The 22,345-nt window shown below is 40.4% G+C and overlaps 1 protein-coding gene across 5 annotated transcripts in view; it reads right to left on the bottom strand.

Moving 5' to 3' along the window:
* Window positions 1-14,242, bottom strand: part of GOLIM4 (golgi integral membrane protein 4) — a 73,338-nt gene extending 59,096 nt beyond the window's left edge. For 3 of the 5 annotated variants that reach the window (XM_033128648.1, XM_033128655.1, XM_033128665.1), the window contains exon 1: window positions 13,684-14,241. In XM_033128648.1, coding sequence (XP_032984539.1) covers window positions 13,684-13,870 — 187 coding nt within the window. In that variant the 5' untranslated portion in view covers window positions 13,871-14,241. Of the gene's footprint in view, window positions 1-13,683 lie in introns of all 5 variants that reach the window. The other 2 variants (XM_033128662.1, XM_033128674.1) reach the window with 1 other exon arrangement.
* Window positions 14,243-22,345: the final 8,103 nt, after the last annotated feature.

Genomic DNA, 22,345 nt, shown 5'->3' with positions numbered 1-22,345 from the left:
ACTATGAACTGCGTCAGGTCAGTACTGTCCAATAGAAATATACCATGAATCACATTTGTAATTTTTAAACTTCTAGCAGCCACATTTTAAAAAGTAGGGAGTATATGTGCACTGCAATACACCAATAATATATCTAACGCAACACAACAGTTAATTGAAATGTAATGCCACCAAAACAATAAAGTTTTTTCACAGAAAAACATTTCACAATGTTTTAGTTTTAACTTTTAAATTAGTTAAAAATTTGAAACTCAGTTCCTCAGTCATACTAGCTGCACTTGAAGTGATTTTACAATACGTGACCAGTGGGTACCGCACTGGACAGCACAGATGTCACGTCAATCTCTCTGAGGCTCACTTTCTTCTAAACTAAGTTAGTCAGATAAAGAATTTCCCAAATATACAGCGGCGGAGGAGATCTGACTCTGGGTGGTGAACAAACAATACAACATCTGGATGTATTATAGAATTGTACACTTGAAACCTGTGTAGTTTTCCTAACCAATGTCACCCAAATAAATTGGAAAAAAAAAATTCCCAGTGAGAATTTTTCCCAACTGAAGCCCACATGCCCCTGAGCCATTCACCACACAGGAATGCAGCCCGATGTCCAGGGATCTTAAGACTTTCAAAGTGGGAAATCTGGATGTTTACATAAAATATCATTCTTTTTCCTTGTAGACAACTATCATGAAATTTTTCAGAGCACTGTGTGGGACAAACCAAAGCATATCCATATGCTGCTCTTTGCAACCTGGTTCTACAAACATTCTTTCTTGCTCTTCCAATCTATGATTTATTTAGGAGTAATTTGGCTTCTACATCTGGAAACTGAAAAACACAGCTGGAGAGTCAGTTGAGGCAGGAGCTTCAAAGCCTCCTCTAAAATCAAGGTGAAGCTACAGCTGCTCTCAGGAGGTGACAGCCAGTGGTGAAAGTTAGGAGGATCCCTGTGTGAGCTTAAACCCTTGTCTCCAGAATGCAGACAAGTCTGAAATAGAATCATCCTAAAGTAAGGAACAATCCAAGCTCCGGATTTTGGATCAAGGATAATGTGCCAGAGATAAACGGAAAGGGTGGTGAAACCAAGTACAGCATAGTGACTACCACTCTTAATACCCAATCCCTACGGAGCCTGCCTGGATCTTCCAGGGTATGTGAAATCCAGAAGGGCACAAGGGAAACAGGCCAGGGACAGTGGAAAGCTGCAGAGGTGAAGCAGGAAGTAGTAGCTTGAGCAGCCATCAGCTCGTTCTTTAGACATAAAGATGGGAAGAGGAGGGGTGAGGATGGGGGTGGTGGCAGGTAGACTCCAAGGAGACCAGTTCTCAAGTCCAGGTGAGTCACCAACTGTGAATATTAACTGTTTAATAGGATCTGAAAAGGACAGACTTCCCCCTGAGAGACAAAGTCAGAAACTCTGTTTTGTGAGTACTGTTAAAACCGTATGTGAATGCTGTTAAAACCTCATGATAGTTCAGAGTAAGAGACTAGGAAACTGAGGGCCTTGAGTTAGGATTCAAAACAGTTTGAGCATTAATCCCAAGTGTGTCACTGTTGCTATGTGACTTGTATTTCTCCAAATATAAATGGTCATAATATACCATATTGCCTTACTCTATATCACAGTGTTGTTTTCAGTAACAAGTGATACCATGACTATAAAGCAATATGAAAACTGTATGTTTCTCATGTAATTGTAAAGTATTTTTTATTATTATTTACTAAGCAATTAGAACTGGATTATAGGAACACAACTATTAAATGCCATTTAGGTCCCTAATCAGGATTCCTCTTAATTCTGAGGTGGGTGGAGTGGGTTAGGGCTTTAGGGGAGTAGTAGTGAGAATTATTACCCCATTACAAACCCAGTCACTTTCTAGAGAGTTCATAGGATGGGACCAGGGGAGGTCAAATTCCAAGGTGGGCTCGAAAAGGCCTCACAAAGAGGAATTTGCCCTAAAGCAGTGGTTCTTAAATCTTTTTCAGGTCACTGGTGCTTTGAGGATCTGATAAAAGCTATGACTGTCTTGGAAATGGCACATATACAAAAGTGACGTATATTTTTCAGAAAGTTCATGGACCCCCATGGATCCCAAATTGAAAGTGTCACCTCAGAGACAAGACCCACGGTGTGGTTTTAGGATTGAGTTGTCGCTGAGTAGGAGGCAGTTTTAAGAACAGCTGGAAGCCAACAATAAAAACAGAGCAGTCTTTTTTTAAAGGTTCAGCCTCCACTAAAAGTGTTGCTACCGTGGGACCCTCAGATGAAGACTTCTTGGGGGTGTATGTAAGGGCTATACCGTTATTCTAGCTAACTCTTAGCTACCGCTTCCTTGGACAGTTTCAACAGAAATGAGCACCCTTTAGTTCAATGCATATGGACCCTAACCAAAACAGGGAGTAAAAGGTATATGAGAAAGGAAAAAGTATATAATATAAAAAATACAATAAAAAAATATACACATATATATGTGTGTGTGTGTGTATTTCCTGTACATATCCCTAAGAACCATACTGCACATGTTAGCACTACATTGTAGAACATGTAGGGAATTTTTGCTATTTTGGTTTTTGGGACAGCGAACAGAGACCACCCATTACAGGAGACTTGTGATATCCACATGAATATCACCAAGAGAAGTCCACAGCAACATAAAGTGACACTAAATGTCACAGCAACAACCTGGCACCTGTACAGATAGGAGTGGGCAGGAAGAGAATCACTTATACTACAGAAATTCAAAGGCAACTTCTCAATGACAAGAACAGACCTCGCCTTGATTCTTGAATGGAATATGGCCTCAAACATTTTGACAAAATATTCTCTATCCACTTCCCAATCCAATCTCTTAAGAAACGTTTAGGAAAGTCAAAAAGAAAATAGATATTTATCTCATACATTTATAACTATTAAAATATGTTTAGGAGAGTGAGGTCATATTGAATTAGGCATTAAAATTGTTCAGAAAACATTTTATAACTTTTTCATAATATGCTCTTGTGCGCTATTTTTATAAATATCACAAAAGAATATTCATATATTGCAGTATTTTAAACTTGACTTTCAAAGTAGGGATGAATGAATAAGTTGAAATTACCAGTCAAGCAGTTAATGTTCTTTCTTTAAATCAAAAATTTTTATCTAAGACCATTAAAACTCTATAAAAAATTATCTTCTGACTATCAAATACCAAGGTCTTCACCAAGGACTGCAGTCTATAAAGTCAGAAGGAACATTGAGAAGCAAGTGAAAATACTGTAGGAACTAACAAACCGCGCCGTATTCCCATCTACTTGTCACTTGTGGGAGTGGGAAATTTTCACATATTGTCAATGGATTTTTGAAACTCCCCAAGGACATGGTGCCTCCCACTTTGGGATTTCTCCTGACAGCCTACTAGTTCGGTTTATACTTCAGAGTTACCCGGAACTCTTTCAGTTTTCCCAGGTCAGATAGTTTAACTACCAGATACTCTTCCTCTGAATTGCCATAATTTCAAATGTCACTTCTTGCTAATATACTTCAAATTAAATGGTAAATCACACTTAATATGAACAAAATGTTTTTCGACAAAAGTATTATGTTACATAATCCAGGAAAACAATTGAAAACAGTGCCTGGTGTTCAATAAATGTCAGCTTATGAGGACTTTGGTAATGATACGCCAACAATGAAAGTAACGACATTCTCACCTCGTGGTAGGCAGCTACTAAGATGACCCCCAAGGATCCCCATCTTGTGTTATTCATACCGTCACAAAACCACTTCCCTTGAGCTTGAGCTGAACTTAGTGACTCAAGTCTAATGAACAAAATATGGCAGAAGTAATGTTTTATCACTTTCAAGATTAGGTTACTAAAAATACTTTCAGCTTTTATCTTGGGTTCTTACACACTCTCTGTCTCTTGGATCTCTTGCCCCGAGGGAAGGAAGCTACCATGTTGTGAAGTTCCGTGCTGGAACTGTGGAAAGCCTTATGGAAAGGCCCAGATGAGTGCGATCGGACACCGATCTTCTGAGGCCTACCAACAACCACACTGGGAATCCTGAAGCAGAGTCTTCACTCCCAGTGGAGTTCTGAGATGACTTCAACCCTGGTCAGCAGCTTCATCATGCAACATCATGACAGAGCTCCAGAGAAGCACCCAGCGAAGCCCAGATTCCTTTCCAACAGAAACCGTAAGCTAATATTTTGTTGTTCTAAGGCCATTCAGTTTGGGGATAATTTGCTATGCAAATAAGATAACTAATAGGAAGAGTGCTGCTGCCGTAACAAAAATCTAAAATGTGAGAGTGGCTTTGGAACTGTGAAGTGGGCTTCAAGAAGAGTGTGAGCGAGAGTGTAAAGTGCCTTGAACACACTGTTCACAGAATTTTGGACTCTGAAGAGATTGCTAGTAAGGGCATAAATGGAAGTGAGGAAAATTTTATTTGAAACTGGAAATTACGTCGTGATAGGTTTAACAATACCCACACTTACGTACAGGGACGTGACCTGCAGTCACTTGTAACTGTATGAGGAGTAAGAAATGTGCGCCAGGAACTGGCTGATGTAGCTAAGGAGATTTCCCAGCAAAATGCTGAAGGTGCTACTTGGTTTCTTCTTCCTGATTTATAGTTAATTGTGAGAAGATAAACAGAGGACAGGACTACTAAACAAAAAGTAGGCAGGACTTGATGGTTTTGAAAACTCTCAGCCGCTCCTGACAGCAAACAATGTTAAAGTTAAGAAACAGCTTCCAAGCAAAGACCAATTCAAGAGAACTGTCAAAATAAAACATGATCTCAAAATGAGACTGAGGTTGTGGCTTTTCAAATTCTTGTTAAGACTTTGAAATGTGGTGTCTCGGAGTATTATTCAGTCAGACCATGGCATCTCCCAAAAGTTTAAGGGTGTGGCTCACAGATCCTTTTCCAAGAGGCCTTTGGGAAGTTAGAGGGCATTGTCTCTCCTTTGTCTCAGCAGAAGCCCAAGGTAGAGATGGATTTATCTCCAAGAAATACATGGGTGTGGTTTTTGTCTAACAGAGTCAATCCCAACAAGCTTCATAGGAGACCCACAAAAGTTTTGAGAGTCTTTATCAGCAGAAACTACCAGTTTGGACAGATACGGTACCACATGGAAACAGGTCAGAAATAGGACAGAAAGGGACAGATATGGTACAAAATGGAAATAGGTCAAAAGTCCCCAAAATTCTACTGGCTGGAAGCAGGCTGAGAAAACTTGGCTGCAAACACATACTATCTTTCATGAGAAAGGAAGGATGACTCAGAGAGTGATACCAATAGTCCAAAGGGTAGAACCAGCAGCCATGGAGAATTATTCCCAGGCCTGAAAACCTAGTCAAAGAATATTTGCCCAGCTGGACTTCAGAATTACTATGAACCAGTGACTCCTACATAATTGGATGAAAAAAGAATGTGGAGGTATCTGATGCCTGCCCCACTGCTGTATGTTGGTTGTGCTGAGATAAAAAATCTTGACTCTTTAGTTTCACAGATCTACAGATGAAGAGGAACTGTACTTGAGAAGTTGTACATGAGGAACTATACCCAAAGAGCTTTGTTCCCCCACACCCAGATCAAACTTAGATGACTTCTGGATTTTGAGCTGATGCTCACCTATAAAGAGGATTTATTTTTCATCTTCCGATAAAAGCGCTGTCTGACATCAGTACAAGTTAACATGTTTTATAGCATCAAACGTTTAAAAAGCACATAAAGTCCTTTTAAAAATTCTCTTGAAATGCTTGTTAATAGGTTGAGAGATTGACACAATAGGAATCAGATTCATAATATTAAATCTTACTAATGTAAAATGTGATAAACTATTCTACAGAAACAAAACTAAATACTCAAGTAGTTGTCAGCTACCCACTTTTAATTTATGTTTAGGATATTTATTTTATAGCAACAAGCTATCGTTGCGAGCACACAGGCAATGGGAATGCCTTCTCAAATACCCTGATTTGCAGTTTTGTTGTTTATAACAAAAATTCCACCTAAGAAAGGGATTCTACATGAGATACGAAATGGGAACTGGAATGTTTAACTCTCCTAAAATAATTATATATTTTTCTGAAATTCACTAACTCTCAAAGGAAAAGAAATGATGTCACTTGAATGTTCTATTATGCCTTACCCTTCAGACAGCATCTTCTCCTCTTCTGTTCACTATCTATCATACTGACATTTTATATATGAAAAAATAGCTCAAGCAGTATTTTGTGAATGTCATATTGTTACAAACAGCAATTTCTTTCATGTCCGTGTCCCTCCAGGCTGAGACTATTTAGTGAGGCTCATTAGTGAAGGGCAATCACTGGTATGTCCTCTGGATAGGCACTCACAGGTGGAGAAAAGCAAAGAACACAGAGATGCCATTCAGAAACACATAGCATTGTTAAAAATAGCAACACCGGTTTCTGTTCTAAATGAGAAGAAGGTGCTGCTGTTCTCCAGAGAGAGCCGAGTACAGTGGCCGGACGTTACATTGTGCGGGAAGTCAGGATACGAGGGCTCTGTGCCTCGCTTGAGATGCACCGTAGGTGATTCATCAGCTTCCGCCTTGTTTTCTTAACTGGAAAAGTCAGTGTTCGTGTCAAATTGAAACAGTTAATTAATTCCTAAACTCCAGATATGCAGGTACTCCAGACAGGGGGAGTTCTTACTTGTGGGATGCCAAATATTCACTTTTTCTCCTAAAATAAAGTTCTAAAGAGAAAACTTTACACTAGTACATTGTAAATGAAAAATCTGACGTACATAGCATGAATGGATTTCAATTTCAAAGCAATAAAACAACAAAACAATTATTAAATTCTAGCTATCAGGCTGCTGGCTGCCTGAAGTCTGCTCTGAGGGAAAAAAAGAGCAACTCTATCTAGGAGAATGATTCTAGCATCTAATTGAGAGTTTCTCCTTGACTTCTCAAGAACACACCGAAAGGGAATTCAAAAGGGCATATGTTTCTTATTATGTGATTCGATGCTATTTTATGCAGGATCTGCATACCACCTAAAATCAATTCCAGTATCAACCAAAATCACCTGTGTAACAGCAGCAACTGTCTTACACTCTAGAAATGCTGCATCAAATAGTCACACCTGTTAGTTCTGATGCTAAATTTTATCTTGAATCCTCATATGACCCATCTAACCTACTTTTTCAAAACCAGTAATAGTGTCATGAAACACTAAAATAATTTCGAAGGCGATGGAGTACTGTGGAGAGAACACGAGATAGGAAGTCACGTCAGGGTTCTAAGCTCAGTTTCATTAGATTAGACCTTGACACTGGCATGTTAACTAACCCCTCTGGTCCGCAGGTTCCTCATTCACATTAAAATGCTTGTGTCACTTTTAAATGAGAAAATGCATGTAACAAGCTTAGCACAGTACCTGAACACAGTAGATACTCAATAAAAGTTATCTATTTAAAATAATTAAATTCTTTTTAAATTAAATTTATTGGGGTGACAATGGTTAGTAAAATGACATAGGTTTCAAGTGTACAATTCTATAATACATCATCAATATATATCACATTGTATGCTCACCACCCAGAGTCAGTAATTTAATTCTTTCAAATAAACTTGCAAAATTCTATCACAATCAATTCACATCAAATAACACTGGCTTGAAACAAAAATATAGTTTGCCACTTCTCTATTATAATAAGTTACATAACTTTCACTTCCAAACAAAGCTACAAAACCCACAAACCACTGACTGGCAAAAGAAGCAAAAACATTATGTCCTCAATGATAAAAGAACACTTAGTTGTCAAAATGAAAACAGTAACTCTTATTTGCTACCACATAAATGTTTTCAGGTCTTTTCTTACCAAAACAAGGTCAAAATGGCAGAAACGACAGAGTGAGAGTATCTTAAATCAAATAAAGTTTCAGCCAAGTTGGACACACAGTTCTGAAGAGCTGTATTTAGGACATAACCAATAACACTATTACCTATGAGACGTAATAAACTGTGGGCAAAATGAAAAAAAACAGTCCAATACTAATCCAGCAACAGTAGTCCTGATCGCCTAATAAGTGTAGCAGGAATGCACTCCAGGATTCACGCTCGTCACTTCAGGTGTATTGTTTCTAATTCATACCAGTGTGCAAGATACACATGCTATCCAAAATTAAATACGAGGATCTGAAGTTCAGAGAAGTTACTTGCCTGGCCAGGGTCACTCTACCGGTAAGCACCAGAGTTGCATTCAAATTGTATCTGACCAGAAACCCACTCCCTTCACTAGTGTGTTTCTTTCCTTTTGGGACACAAAAATGTGTGTAAGAATCATTTTCAGTGCTTTGAAAGTCATGAATTGATATTAATTCCCTTTTCTCTCTCTCCTTTCTTCTGGTTTCTTTCTAATCCTTTGCGTTTTGGTCCCCGCCAGCTTCAGTCGCCATTACCCTAACTCCAGTTCACTCATTCACTAAGTCACTGAGACCTGGTCTTGTGCCCCAGCCCTATAAGAAACTGTTCTTGGTAAAACAGGGGAGAATACAAAACAATCAGTGAGGTTTTCAATCCAACCGGGACTAAAACTAAAGGTTCACAGGTGATGAGCAATTCTCTGACATGGTCAACCAGTATTGGCACATTCCAATTTACAAGCATGACTAAGGCAGATACAATGTGTGGAATCATACCTATTTGTGCAAATCATATACATTCAACAGAATGCTTAACTGAGTAAAATTTTCAAAAAGCATCTAGAAACTCTTGTCTTTTATTCATGGAATGAATTTTACGGCCGGGTTTTACATACAAATAAAACTACTAAGTTTTCAGTTGACCCTAAGGAGTGATAATTCTGTCCCATTTTTAAAACAGCAGAATGCAACAAAAATAGCTTGATAAATATCTTCTTTTAACTGTAACACATACTTAAGTGAAAATGTTTATTTAATCATCAATATCTAATTGATGTTTATTAAGTCCTAACTTTGCACTAGAAAACGAGCATACCTACCTACCATGTTTCCCCAAAAATAAAACCTAGCCAGACCATCAGCTCTAATGCATCTTTTGGAGCAACAATTAATATAAGACCCGGTATTATATTATATTATAGCCAGTCTTATATTAAAAATAAGACCGGGTCTTATATTAACTGTTGCTCCAAAAGACGCATTAGAGCTGATGGTCTGGCTAGGTCTTATTTTTGGGGAAACAAGGTACCATGCGCTGTCCGCCCCTGTGGGTCTAAATTACTGAGCTGTGTGAACAACTTTTGTTCCTGAGGTTCCCCAATAGTCCAAAATGCAAGCTACACCCTTCTAAGAATTATGTGCTGGGTGACACTATTAATCCTCATGACAGCCCATTTTGAAGCTCTATCATCCTGATTACTTCGTATGATGAAAACAGGTCACAGACAACTTAAGGAACTGCCCAAGATCACACAGCTGGTTTAAAAAAAAAAAAAACAAAAACAAAGAAAAACCACAAGAAATCAAATCCAAGTGCCCTGACTACTCAGTCCTTATCCATTACACTTTATTGCTCAACATATATAAGCACATTCATAGGCAGAGAGAAAATACCAGATATGTATATAGACCTACTATTTATTGAGCGCCTACTATATGCCAGGCACCAGGTACTAGAGATGGAAGAATTAAAGAGCCTGGCCCTGAGCTGAAAGAAACTTAAAAAACAAAAAAAAGATCAGGGTAGTTGAAAACAAAGTAATCAGTTTACAATATAACGTGTTCATGCTCAGGCTAGTGGGCTATCTATCCTGCCAGTTCAGGAACACAATGCAAAGGACAACTAATGTAAACAACCGCATGACTCTTAGAAGTACCAAACGTTTTTATTTTAAATAGCTGTAATACACTTGACAGGAACGGTAGCATAGAAAACTTTATATAAACCTTTCTTGACGGTTTCTGGTCATCACTGGGAAGACCAAGAACGCTGCAATTATGTCATACAGTATTTCCAGAATGAGGGGCTCTTGCCCCTACTTTTTAAAAATGTAAATAGTTGTCTCTCTCTCCTAGATTTTATTGCAAACGGTTTATTGCCTACCTGGAGCAGTTACATTCTCTCCTATCTGAAATGATACAGAAGAGAGTTAATGAGTAACCATTCCCTAAGATTAAATTGTCAGGGAAGGTCACTTCTCCAGAGTAAAGTACTCAGATTTATGAGAGTTTACCTATTTTCTTGATGTTCATTAAAGTACAAAAAGAGGTGGCTAATGATAAAAATAAATTCTATCAATTTAAAAATTTGACACACAACAAACCTGGGAAAGAGAAAGAAATGAAATATCTTACGTCAAACAGGGACTGTGACGACAGTAACACCTAATCTTTAATGAGCAATACCTACTATGTGACAGGTCTGTTAGTTAGCAGCTTAATTTGGTTTAATTATTTATCCTCACAATACCCCTATGGAATAAGTCATTCTAATTTCCATTATATGAGAAAAATAAGGCCCAAGTTCACAAAAAAGCTGCAGGACTAGAATTTGAATCACATGCTCAAGGTGGGGGAAAAAAAAAAAAAACTTCAAATGTCTTGTGGGCAAGCAGGTGAAGTAACTGTGAAGTGGCTCAGTTTTAAGATTACAGAGCTGTAATTCTCAACCTTGGCTGCACACAGTAATCACCTGGGGAGACTGCCAGGTGGGTTCCACCCCTATACCCCATCGATGGTGATTTAATTGGTCTGGGAGCCTGCTCAGGTAATTCTAATGCCCAGTCAAAGCTAAGAATCACTATGTGTAGACAGAATGGCTCATGGCCCACATGAAAGGCGTTTAAAAATGTAAAAGAGTAAGGAACCAATGTACTGCTCAAAGGTTGTTAGTGCTGCCTTTGCCACCAATATGTAACCTCTGCCCCGCTTCTCAATAAAATTGAGAGAGCATGGGTGGAAGATAGTAAATAGACAGGCTGGCAGACATAGACATTTGTTTTCAGTGGAGAGGGGGTTGCCTCGTCTTGGAACTTGTCACCCCCCACGATCTCCTATTTATGGAATTGTCCTACTACAAAATGCACTTGGAGTTAGACATAACCTACTTTCAAAATAAGCTCTGGAGTACAACCCTTTCTTAAACTGAGGATGACCTAAATATGCTCACTTAACAAATGTATACCTTCAAATTACAGGGCCAAACTACTTCAACATTTCAAGAATTGTATTTTTTAAAGAAGGCCACTGACAGTTAACTCTGATCTTAACTGTCAGTGCCTTCTTAAATAAATCCAAGCCAGGTCAAGACATCTCATGTAACTAAGCCACACTGAAGAACGGAGAGTCTAAGCCCTAAAAACAAATGTAGGTAAAATACACATAGCGTTTACTGAGTAAAACGCCGTTTGTCATTGGTAAAGGGAAGCCAACCTGTATACCACCAGAAAAATCTTCACTAAATGGCCTGCAGATGTGAAATCCAAAATAAATGCTATGGAGTCAATTGTGAACCCATTCAAATAAAACCTGTAGCTTGCTTGGGAAATAATTTTCCATGCCTAACCGTATTATAATTGTTGCAGTTCAACAGGAAATGGCAAGAGAGTAAATTAAGAAATGGCCTTTAAGGCCTTTAAGCCTGCTCATTCAAAGTAGCAACAACCATTTTTCATCTCCTGCTGCAGAGCAAACGTGTATTTGAATAGTCCTGTATTACCACTACCACCACTTCTCCTCCACTACCACCGCCAAAAGAAGACAAAAGTAGAAAAGAAATCGAGACTGACTTTCAAAACGGCACACTGCCACATAAAGGCCATGGCTCAGAGACCAGGGCCTTGGCCAATGAGTGTCAGCACTGGCAGGCTGAGGCTACTGCACTCCTTGGGTAAAATATTTTGTGGCTGTTACTTTGTTTTGTTTTTTCAAAAAGCAGAGACAGGGACATGAAGCCTGTGAAAGCAGACAAAAGTGTGTGGGGTTAATTTTCTCACTAGTTTAGGATAATTGTACTGGTTAATTGCATAAACATATATTGCTCCGCTCATGCACCGTGCGCTGCGCAGAGCTGAGGATGTGTTGATGAATAGGACAGCGCCTGCTCTCATCGGTCTCCTAAAGTAAGAGACCAAAGCACCAACCTCATAATTCACCACACAAGCCCCTTCCAACCATGAGTGTGAAAATCCAGTCCTGTCATTGTACTATTAGCACATTTTCCTCTTGGTCTAACTGCCCTGAACTTCACAAGGAAGCCGCTGATATCATCTAAATAAGTATGTAAATAAATATCCATACTGTGTAAATAAATATCCAACAATAATCCATGGGTAAATGTCAAGAAGTTTTAAGAAAAGTTTTTTTTTAACCTAAGACTATATCAAAACAGGTTTTCCTTTTGAACCAAGCCCAGCTCACATATTTTCACTGCCTGTGGCTATGCAGCTTCAATAAGCTAAAAGTACTTTCCTTTCTTCCAAGTTGGGAAGAGCAAATAAGACAAAGCAATCAGCTGTGCATCATTTTCTCTCATCTTAATTGTTTTTTTTTTTTACTAAAATATACTCAAAATAGCTAAAGCAATGAAAAGGCATCTGTTTTATATTTGTATACACATACATGGACAGATCTATCCAGCTTGTATATTCCTACTAATATGAAATAAGCTATATTTGCCTTATCAGCAAAGACTGTCAACATTTCACTGCTAAGTTTTTTATTTTTTATTTTTTTTCTGGTTGGGGAGAGGGCTGCAAAAGTGTTGAAAATTAACCGCAAGTACAAGTGAAAGCTTTCAAAACTTGTGTAGGATGACTATGCTCTTAACAAGACCACATGGTGCTTACTTTGCAGTCACGCATCATTTATGTTTCTGTAATTTACATTAAATGAGACTCTAAAATAGAATGATAGGTGCTTTAAGTCTTTCTGCAGGTCTTGTCCACGTTGTGTTTGCTGTGTCTGGCAAAGTGAAAAACTGTTTCTCTCCTTGGGCTTCTCAACGCTAATTGTAAAATACACACACACACACACACACACACACACACACACACACACCCAACTCCATGATAAACTAAGTTATTCAAGAAAACAAACTTTTTTTTTTCCCCAAAAAACATACCTGCGGGATGGTGAACAGTAGTAGTAGCGTGGATTTTTCTAACAAATCCAACGTGCCTAGTCACCCCATTAACAGAAATTAGCAGGTCTAGGTTCCATTCGACTAGGCCATCAGTTTGGGCAGCCCGGTCATGGCTTAATTTCTCTTAAAAACACACCAGTTTCAGAAATTTCTGCCAAGCTCCCCATTTCTTAGGCTACTAACAAAGTCAAATGGAAATCCCTAGAAACCAGGAAAGCTATGCCTCTTTGGGACCGGCTGGCATAATCGGAGCCAGGGCTCCTGGTTTGCCTGCGTGAACTGTAGCTGGGCCTTTGATAAGTGCTGGTAAAGGACTCAGTGTGCACCCGCCCATTCAAAGTCTAGCCGGGCCAGAGGCTGGCGCAACCTGCCCACTTCAAACATAACCGCCCGAGGAGCCGGGAGATCGGGGATGTCATATCCCCTGACATTCTGGGGCCCGGCCGCCCTGCAGGGCTCGCCTCTCATGTCCCTGAAGGTCAGAGGTGGCACCCGCAGGGCCAACGGCTCACCAAAGCTACTTTTCCAGCTGTGGCGGAGGCGCGGGGCAAAGTTGGCCATTGGCCGCGTGCGTCCCGTTAACCGTACCTTGTAACTGGGCGGAAAGGGACTCCTGGTGTTGCTGGTACTTGAGCGCCACCGCCTCGGCTTTCCGCAGCTGTGTCTGCAGCTCATAGTACAGCATCGCGCCGTAGAGAAAGCCGAAGACCACGGTCAGCAGCAGCAGCGTCTGGAAGATCCGCTTCTGCTTTCGGGAGCACATCCCGTTTCCCATAGTCCCGCCTGGACCCCGCGCCGCGGCCGCCCCCGCCGCCGCCGCCGTCTCTTCCTCCCCACGGCCCGAGCGAGCGCCTTAGCAGCGGCCGCCGCAGGAGGTGGCCGGACGCAGCATGAGTACTAGGAGAAGCCAGACACAAAAGCCGGGCCGAAGGGGAAGTGGCGACCGCTCAGCCCCCGCGCGTCGCGGGGCGCGCAGCCATCGACGCCGCCCGGGCAGCCGCCACCAAACTTTTGCGAAGCTGTCTCTCTGCCAGTGTCCGGGCCCGGGAGGGGGCCCTCCGCATAGTTCTGAGCGGGCTGTCCTCGCGCTTGTCCCCCGACGCCGCTGGCCTGCTTTCCTCCTCCCCACTTTTTGGCCCGGCTACCCCCGGCGGCACTCGGAGTCCCGCCCCGGCCCCTCCCCGCCCCCTCGCGGCGGTTCCCACTGCGCTACTTTGTTGCCACCAAAAGAGGGGGTGCGCCCTCAACAAAGGGACCCGGGCTCCAGGCGACGCCTCCGCGCGGGGCGTTGACGGTGGGTGACGGGTGGGGGCCGGCTGCTCGGCCGGGTTTGGGGGATTGCAGGCCGGTGTCACTGACTGGGTTGCCGAGCCTTTGTCGCCGCCGCCTCCCACCCAACTTACGTGTCACCCACGGCCCCGCTATTCTGGCCAACGGGATTCCGGGAGGAAGTCCCACTCGGGCTCCCCGCTCATTGGGCCCGTCCGAGCCGCCGCTCCCTCCCTTCGGGGAGGCAGTACTGGGCTCGATTGGACGCCCGCTATGTCCGTCCGACCCCTGGGCCGCGCCTTCCCTCCCACTGCGGGGACCAGCGAGGGGCTCGTGGGCAGCGCGACCTTCTGGCGCCGGGGTGCGTCCACGTGGAGTGCGGATGGGGTGGGGGGAGAGGCGGCGGAGTCTGGAGAGGGGGGTTGGGGTGCGCCGGGGACGTGTGCCGGCCTGCAGCTGGGCGAGGTACGGTGTGCACGTGTGTGAGTGTGCGTATGTGTGATCCAGCACTGGGAACGCACGTGGGGAGAGGAGTAATACATTGTATATAGGTGGAAAGAGTGGATGGGAGCGACTGCACTCTACCGAGTACCTTTTCTTTCCCTGTCCAGTGGGCAGATGAGGTAGATACAGGGATAGGTAGATTGTCAGCACAATCTTCAGAGTCAAACCGGAGATGTGCCGACTGAGCCTTGCCCCATCCAGTGCAACCAGTGTGGATGCCTGTGTGCCCATAGATGGCAGGACATGAGTCTGGAGACTCAAACACACTAGCACGCTAGACTTACACTCAACTGTTCACGTGGGTGGAGGAAATCAGCTTACTTTTGGCAGGGGGTAAAGAAATGATCTCATATTTTGCCCCTGGCTGCAAATAGAATAATTTAAAAACAAATCTTACAGGCTGAAATGAGTATGCATTCATTTTGTCATATGTATTTGTTTTATTGGTGGCAAAAATACATCAGTTACATTGTTAAATTACATTTTAAAGGCCAACAAAGGTCCCCTATGTAAAAACAAGTAAAACAAACTTAGGAACCACAAACCTCTTTAAAAAAAAATCCATAGTGTATTTGCTCTTTCTATGTACTTGAGCAAGGAAGACTGAGGTTATGCATAAATGATCATTTTGTTTCTGCACTTTACCTAAATTCTAAGAAAGTAAATTATTTTTCAAATGCCTCCGTAGTGTCGTGGAATTTATTACATACTGCATAATTTTTTATGACATTCTAACCAGATTTTAGTTATCATTATCAATAATGGCCAGTGTGTGCTCAAAGTGAGGGTAGATCTGTTTAGCCAAATACAGCATAAAGTCAGTCCCTGGTACAGAATTTGTTTAGGTTGGTTTTGAAGTTAGATGCTAAAAGCCATAAAATAAACTGAATTAACAACCTAGCTAGCCTGTGACATGTACAGTACTATGAAAACTAAGTGTGGCTGGCATGGGCTTTAATAAGTAATAACTTACAGTATATTCTTCAAAATGCTTTCATGTTGAAATACACTATCTCACTTATCACAGCTTGGTTAAGTACACATGCTCCTCAGCTTAAGATGGGGTTACATCCTAATAGACTCATCATAAATTGAAAATATCGTTAAGTCAAAAATGCATTGAATACACCTAACCTACTAAACATCATAGTTTAGCCTTGCCTATGTTAAATGTGCTCAGAACCCATATTAGTCTACAGATATTGATAAATTAGGCAACCTTGTCTACACAAAGCCTATTTTATAATAAAGTGTTGAATAGCTCATGTAATTTGTTATGCGTATGGTTTTCCCACCATGGTAAAGTTGAAAAATCATAAATCAAATCATCATAAGTCGAGGACCATATGTATTAGATTCACATTTTGGTAAACAAACAAACCAAAGCTTATCAAAGTGACTGATAGCTCTAAGACCTTCTAGGTCATGCAAAAAGTTGGGAGCTCACAGGATTAGAATCCAGGTCAGAATCCTGTGCTTTCCTTCTCTTTCTCTGGTCAAAGCCAGGTTGTCATTCTTTTAAAACAAGTTATATTAACAAATTATATCTGGTCCGTTAAAATGAGACCCTAATTAAAAAAGAACAAGATCCAAAGAAATTTTAGAGTTTCATACTGTTGTGTAAATATTATATAGCCTTACTTATTAAAGCTGCGACTTTAAATGTCCCTCTTTCAGTTTGATTCTTAGAAATTGAGACTGGATAATTCCTGTGACGTTGTTAAATTCCTCATAAGTAAGAATTCCTTGCCATTGCCAGTGTACGATTGGCTAAACAAACTGTTCCTCAAAAAAAAAAAAAAAAGAAAAGAAAAAAAACCCTCCCAAAACTGCTCTGGAGGAAATGAAATTTTATAGCTATAATCCTCAACCATACTTGAATAGAAAATTATCCTAGCCACAAAAGAAAAAGAAGTTGTACAGAGGGTTGGGAAATTATTGCTCACATATTATACAGTATGCAGTATTTACTTGTATTTCAAAAACTTTGGAAAATTCTTATGCTTCCAGAATCCATGATTACTCATTTTAAACCTCTGATTTCTTTGCATCTGACTCCAAAGGTATTCTTTGCCTAAAGCTGCTGTCTGACTCTACAGAAAATAATAAATGTAGACCATAAAACACAACTCAATACATCAGTCATAAAAGTTGAAAGAAAACAAAAATTATTACCTGAACTTATCCATTATTTCAAATTCAAGAAGGGTATGTAGAAGTACATAAAATCACTAATGGCAGTATCTTTGTAATATTACTTTTCCAAGGTGAAGTATGCTGCTAGTTTCATGAAAATATCAATATAGAGCTTACGAGAGGCCAGCAATGGGGAAGCTACCCAGGGCGTATAAACTGAATTTACGTAACATGCCTTTGTTAGAGCTTGTAATAGATGAGTTATTTATACTGGTCTTGCTAGGTCTGTTGTTCTATTTTATTTTTGTTTATCATTTTAATAATAGTATTACATAATTATAATTCTATATGCCATATATTCATATATATACATATATATATATGTAAAATTAAAAAATTGTAAGTCCAAAGGAACTTCACTAATTTAATGTTTTATATCTAAGACAGGCAAAAATTAAAGAGATTCAAGTTCTTACATTTGAGAAGGGCTAAGGTAACATTTGGGAACCTAGGCATTCTCTTCAGTTTTAGTCAATTTGTCATTCCAATAATATTGGTTCGTTTTCAAAATAGGAGAAAACAAGAAAAATATAGCTGAGGGATACAGCCAGTGTATAATTTGTAAAAATGGGTGATTTTAAATTAATGATGTTCAGGATCCTAGAGTAAATAATTTCCAGTGTGTGTGAATTTTTTCATTTAAATCTCTTTACTATAAATTGAATTCACCGTTTTTTTAATTTGCAAGAGAAGTCATCACCCAAGAAAAGGTGATGAATGTTAAATAATCTTTTTTAAAAATCTGTAACTCTGTGGGGATGGATATTAACTGGACTTACTATGATGATCATTTCGCAATAAACAACCTAGCTAGCCTGTGACATGTACACTATTGTAGCCTGTGACATATATTGAATCATGGTTTTGTACATCTGAAACTAATGTATGTCAATTATATCTCAATAAAAAATAAGTCAATAAAATTTTAAATGGTGTTTCAGTGTTAATAAATCACATTTTTAAACTTTTATATGAAAAGGGCAGAAATTAACTATCCTTATTCCCCTTTAGGAAACTTCACTCTTCGTCTCTGCCTTTTTGCTACTTCACGCATTTGCTATTACTTAATTAACACTCAGGCTTTGCTGCTTGCCACCCCCTTTCTTTCTTCTTAAGATTTTTATTAAATATAACTAACATACAATATTATGTTAGTTTCAGGTGTGCATCATAGTTATTCAACAGTACCCACCTGGCACTATATAGTGTTATTACCACATTATTGATTATATTCCCTATGCTAAAGAAATGATCACTATGGTAAGTCCAGCAACCATCTGACACCATACCATGCTATCACCTATCACATACTATTATTGACTATATTTCCTATGCTGTATATTGCACCCCCAAGACTTATTTGTTTTACCTGGAACTTTGAGCCACTTATTTATTCTTCCTTATCTCCCCCCCCTTTAAATTTTCAATTAGAGTTGACATTCTAATTATATTATTTTCAGGTATATAACATAATGGTTAGACGTTTATATAATTTAGGAAGTAATCCCCCTGATAAGTACACACCTGGCACTATACATAGTTATTCCAATATTATTGATTATATTTTCTATACTTTACATCCCCATGACTATTTAACTATCAATTTGTACTTCTTAATCCCTTCACCTTTTTCACCCTGCCCCTATCCCCTCCCAACTATCACCCCAACAAATCTAGTACCCATCTGACACCATACATAGTTATTACAATATTATTGACTATATTCCTTATGCTATACCCTACATCCCCGTAACTACTGTGTAACAATGAGTTTGTACTTCTTAATCTCTTCCCCTTTTCACCTATTCCCAACACTCCCTCAGCTGTCAAACCATCAAAATGTTCTCTGTATCTATGAGTTTGTTTTTCTGTTTCATTTGTTTATTTTGTTCTTTAGATTTCACTTAAAAGTGAAATCAAATGACATTTGTCTTTCACTATCTGACTTACTACACTCAGCACAATACCCTCTAGGTCCTTCTATGTTGTTGCAGATAGCAAGATTTCATTCTTTTTTACGGCTGAGTAATATTCCATTGTATATGTATACCACCTTTTCTTTATCCATTCATCAGTTCAGGGACACCGAGGTTGCCTTCATATCTTGGCTATTGAAAATAATGTTGTAATGACCATAGGAATGAGCACATCCCCTCGAAACAGCATTTTGGATTTCTTTTGATAAATACCCACAAGTGGGATTACAAGGTCTTTCTTTGTCTCTTATGATAGTCTTTGTTTTAAAGTCTATTTTGTCTGGTATAAGTATTGCTACCCCTGATTTTTTTCTTTGTTTGTTTGTTTCCATTTTCATGAACTATCTTTTCCATCGCTTTACTTTCAGTCTGTGTGTTTCTTTTGATCTGAAATGAGACTCTTGTAGGTAGCATATGTAAGGGTCTTGTTTTCTTGTCCATTCAGCCATACCCTATCTTTTTGATTGGAGCCTTAATCCATTTACATTGAACCTAATGGTCCATAGGTATGTGGTTATTGCCATTTATTATTCATATTTCCTATTATTATTATTATTATTGTTATTTTCATCTTAAAGGAGTCCCTCTAAAATTCCTTGTAATACTGGTTTGGTGGTGAGGAACTCCTTTAGCTTTTTCTTGTCTAGAAGTTCTTCATCTGTCCTTTGAATGACAGCTTTTCTGGGTAGAGTAACCTTGGTTGTAGGTCCTTTTCTTTTCATCATTTTGAATATTTCCTGCCAATCCCTTCTGGCCTGCAAAGTTTCTGTTGAGAAATCAGTTGACAGTCTTATGGAAGCTCTCTTGTAGGTAAATAACCGGTTTTCTCTTGCTGCTTTTAAGATTCTTTCTTTGTCTTTAACCTTTGGCATTTTAATTATGATGTGTCTTGGTGTTGGTTTCTTTGGGTTCACCTTGTTTGGGATTCTGTGCTTTCTGAGCGTGTATATCTATTTTCTTTACCAGGTTAGGGAAGTTTTCTGTCATTATTTCTTCAAATAGGTTTTCAGTTCCTTGCTCTCTTCTCTCTCCTTTCTCCTTCTGGTACCCCTATAATGTCAATGTTGGTATGCTTAATGTTGTCCCAAAGGCCCCTTAAATTCTCCTCATTTTCTTGCATTCTTTTTTCTTTTTGCTGTTCTGATTGGATGTTTTCTGCTACCTGATCTTCTAAATCACTGATTCGACCCTCTGCTTCATGTAATCTATTGATTCCCTGTAACATATTTTTAATTTCTGTTTTTGTATTCTTCATTTCTTACTGGTTGTTTTTTTATGTTTTCTATCTCCATTTTTATGTTTCCTATTTTTTTGTTGTTGTTGTTGAAGTTCTCCCTGAGATCACTGAGCATCCTTATATCCAGTGTTTTCAACTCTGTATCTGGTAGATTACTTGTCTCCATTTTGTTTAGTTCTTTTTCTGGAGCTTTGTTCTGTTCTTTTATTTGGGACATGTTTCTTTGTCTCCCCATTTTGGCTGCCTCCCTGTGTTTGTTTCTATATATTAGGTAAGGCTGCTATGTCTCCTGGTCTTAATAGAGTGGCCTTATGTAGTTGGTGTGCTGTGGGGCTCCATGGCAAAGTCGTCCTTGTAAACCCAAGTTGCACACACTCCAGGTGTGTCCCCTGTGTGGGTTGTGTGTGCCCTCGTCTTGTAATTGAGCCTTGGTTGCTATTTGCACATCAGTGAGAGAGATTGACCCTACGGCTCTTTGGTGGTGAGGACTGGCCTTGATTACAATGGAGGAGTTGTGATGCAGGGGCTGACTCTACAGAGTAGGATCTGCCTCAGCAGGACTCTGGTGCCTGCCCAACCCACCCCTTGTGTGTGTTGTCCTTAATAGCAGCTGGGTGATGTTCCAGCCTGTTTCAACGCTGGCCATTGGTGGCACCAGCCCCAGGGTCACCTGGGTGGTGACCTGCTGCAGGTGAAATTCAGCCACAGCCCATGCGCAATGCACAGTCACCCAGCAGGAGCCACAGAGCTATCAAGAAATGGCTGCCACCCATGCCATGCATGAAAGTGCCTCAAGAGGCCAAACCGCAAACCAAAGCTGGCTGCTGCTAGTGCTGAGCTTAGGGCTGCTCAGCCAGATGCCTGGGACATGCTGAAGCCAGATGATTCTTGTCTGAGTTCCACAAACCTTTGAGATTCCCCAGGAAAGTCTGCAGCATGAGCAAAGGCAGGCAGTTTGTAAGAAAATGCCACTGGAAGTGGGTTAGGTGTGCCTGAACGTTGGGCAGGGCGGGGTCTCAAATCACCAGAGCGTGATGAAGGAATCTTGTTAGCCAGGCAGATGGAGACTCAGATGTGACAGCCACCTGCATCTGCATGCCAGGAAGAGGGAGAGCTCACCAAAGAAACAAAGGCCTCTGCTATCTCCTCCATCCCGGAGAAAAACCCCAAAAAAAAACCCCCTCCACAGAGAAGCTGCCCCTCCAGCCCTGTCCCTAAGTCAGACAACTTAGTACCCCACCATATGTCCCTATTGCCTCTCCAGCTGCTGCCCCAGTGTTGGAGCCCAGAGCCAGTGATTCAGTTGGTGAGTATGTCCCTGTATGGTCCCTTTAAAAGGAGCGCTTGGGACTCCAGCTGCCCACTGTCTCACTCAGTCACAATCTCCACTGGTTTTCATAACCAGAAATTATGGGGATTTCTCTCCCCAACTCTGGAACCCTGGGTTGGGGAGGGCCTGGGACCCCCCAATCCTCTGGGGAGGAGCAGCCGAGATATCCCTATTTCTAATGTTAATCCGTGGGTCTGGGATCAGCCTCTTCTGTGTCCCTGCCCCTCCTACCAGTCTCACGGTGGCTTCTTCTGCATGTCCTTAGTTGTAGTGCTTTGGTTCAGTAATTTTAGGCAATTTTCAGTGATGGTTGTTCTGTGGTTTAGTTGTAATTAATGTGGTCGCGAGAGAAGGTAAGCACAACGTTTACCTACTGTACCATCTTGACTGGAACTCCCCTGCTGCTTGCTACCCTTACCTGACTTATTTTGAGGGGTAAAGGATGCTACATTCAAGGTGTTATCTTTTTGAGGATTCTGTGAAAGATGTTTTGAAACTCCTTTTTCATAAGATTTTGCTAATGATCTGGTGGTAATTGTTAGCAAATTAACAAAGTAAGGAGTAGCCTGTGGCTAAATGCCTAACAAAGTACTTGAACCCCACTCAATGTGCCTTGGTGCCTTACTTTGTAACTCTGAACTATTTAAGGAGTTAGAGGAGAGTAAAGGGGAAAGTAGATGGTTAGCTCTTATTTGTAAAATGCTTTTTAATAAGAAAAACTTTACCACCATATTACTA

Source organism: Rhinolophus ferrumequinum, chromosome 2 (assembly GCF_004115265.2).
Source record: "Rhinolophus ferrumequinum isolate MPI-CBG mRhiFer1 chromosome 2, mRhiFer1_v1.p, whole genome shotgun sequence".
NCBI lineage: Eukaryota > Metazoa > Chordata > Mammalia > Chiroptera > Rhinolophidae > Rhinolophus > Rhinolophus ferrumequinum.
The sequence above is the reverse complement of the archived record's forward strand: the minus strand, read 5'-3'. Positions and strand labels throughout refer to the sequence as shown.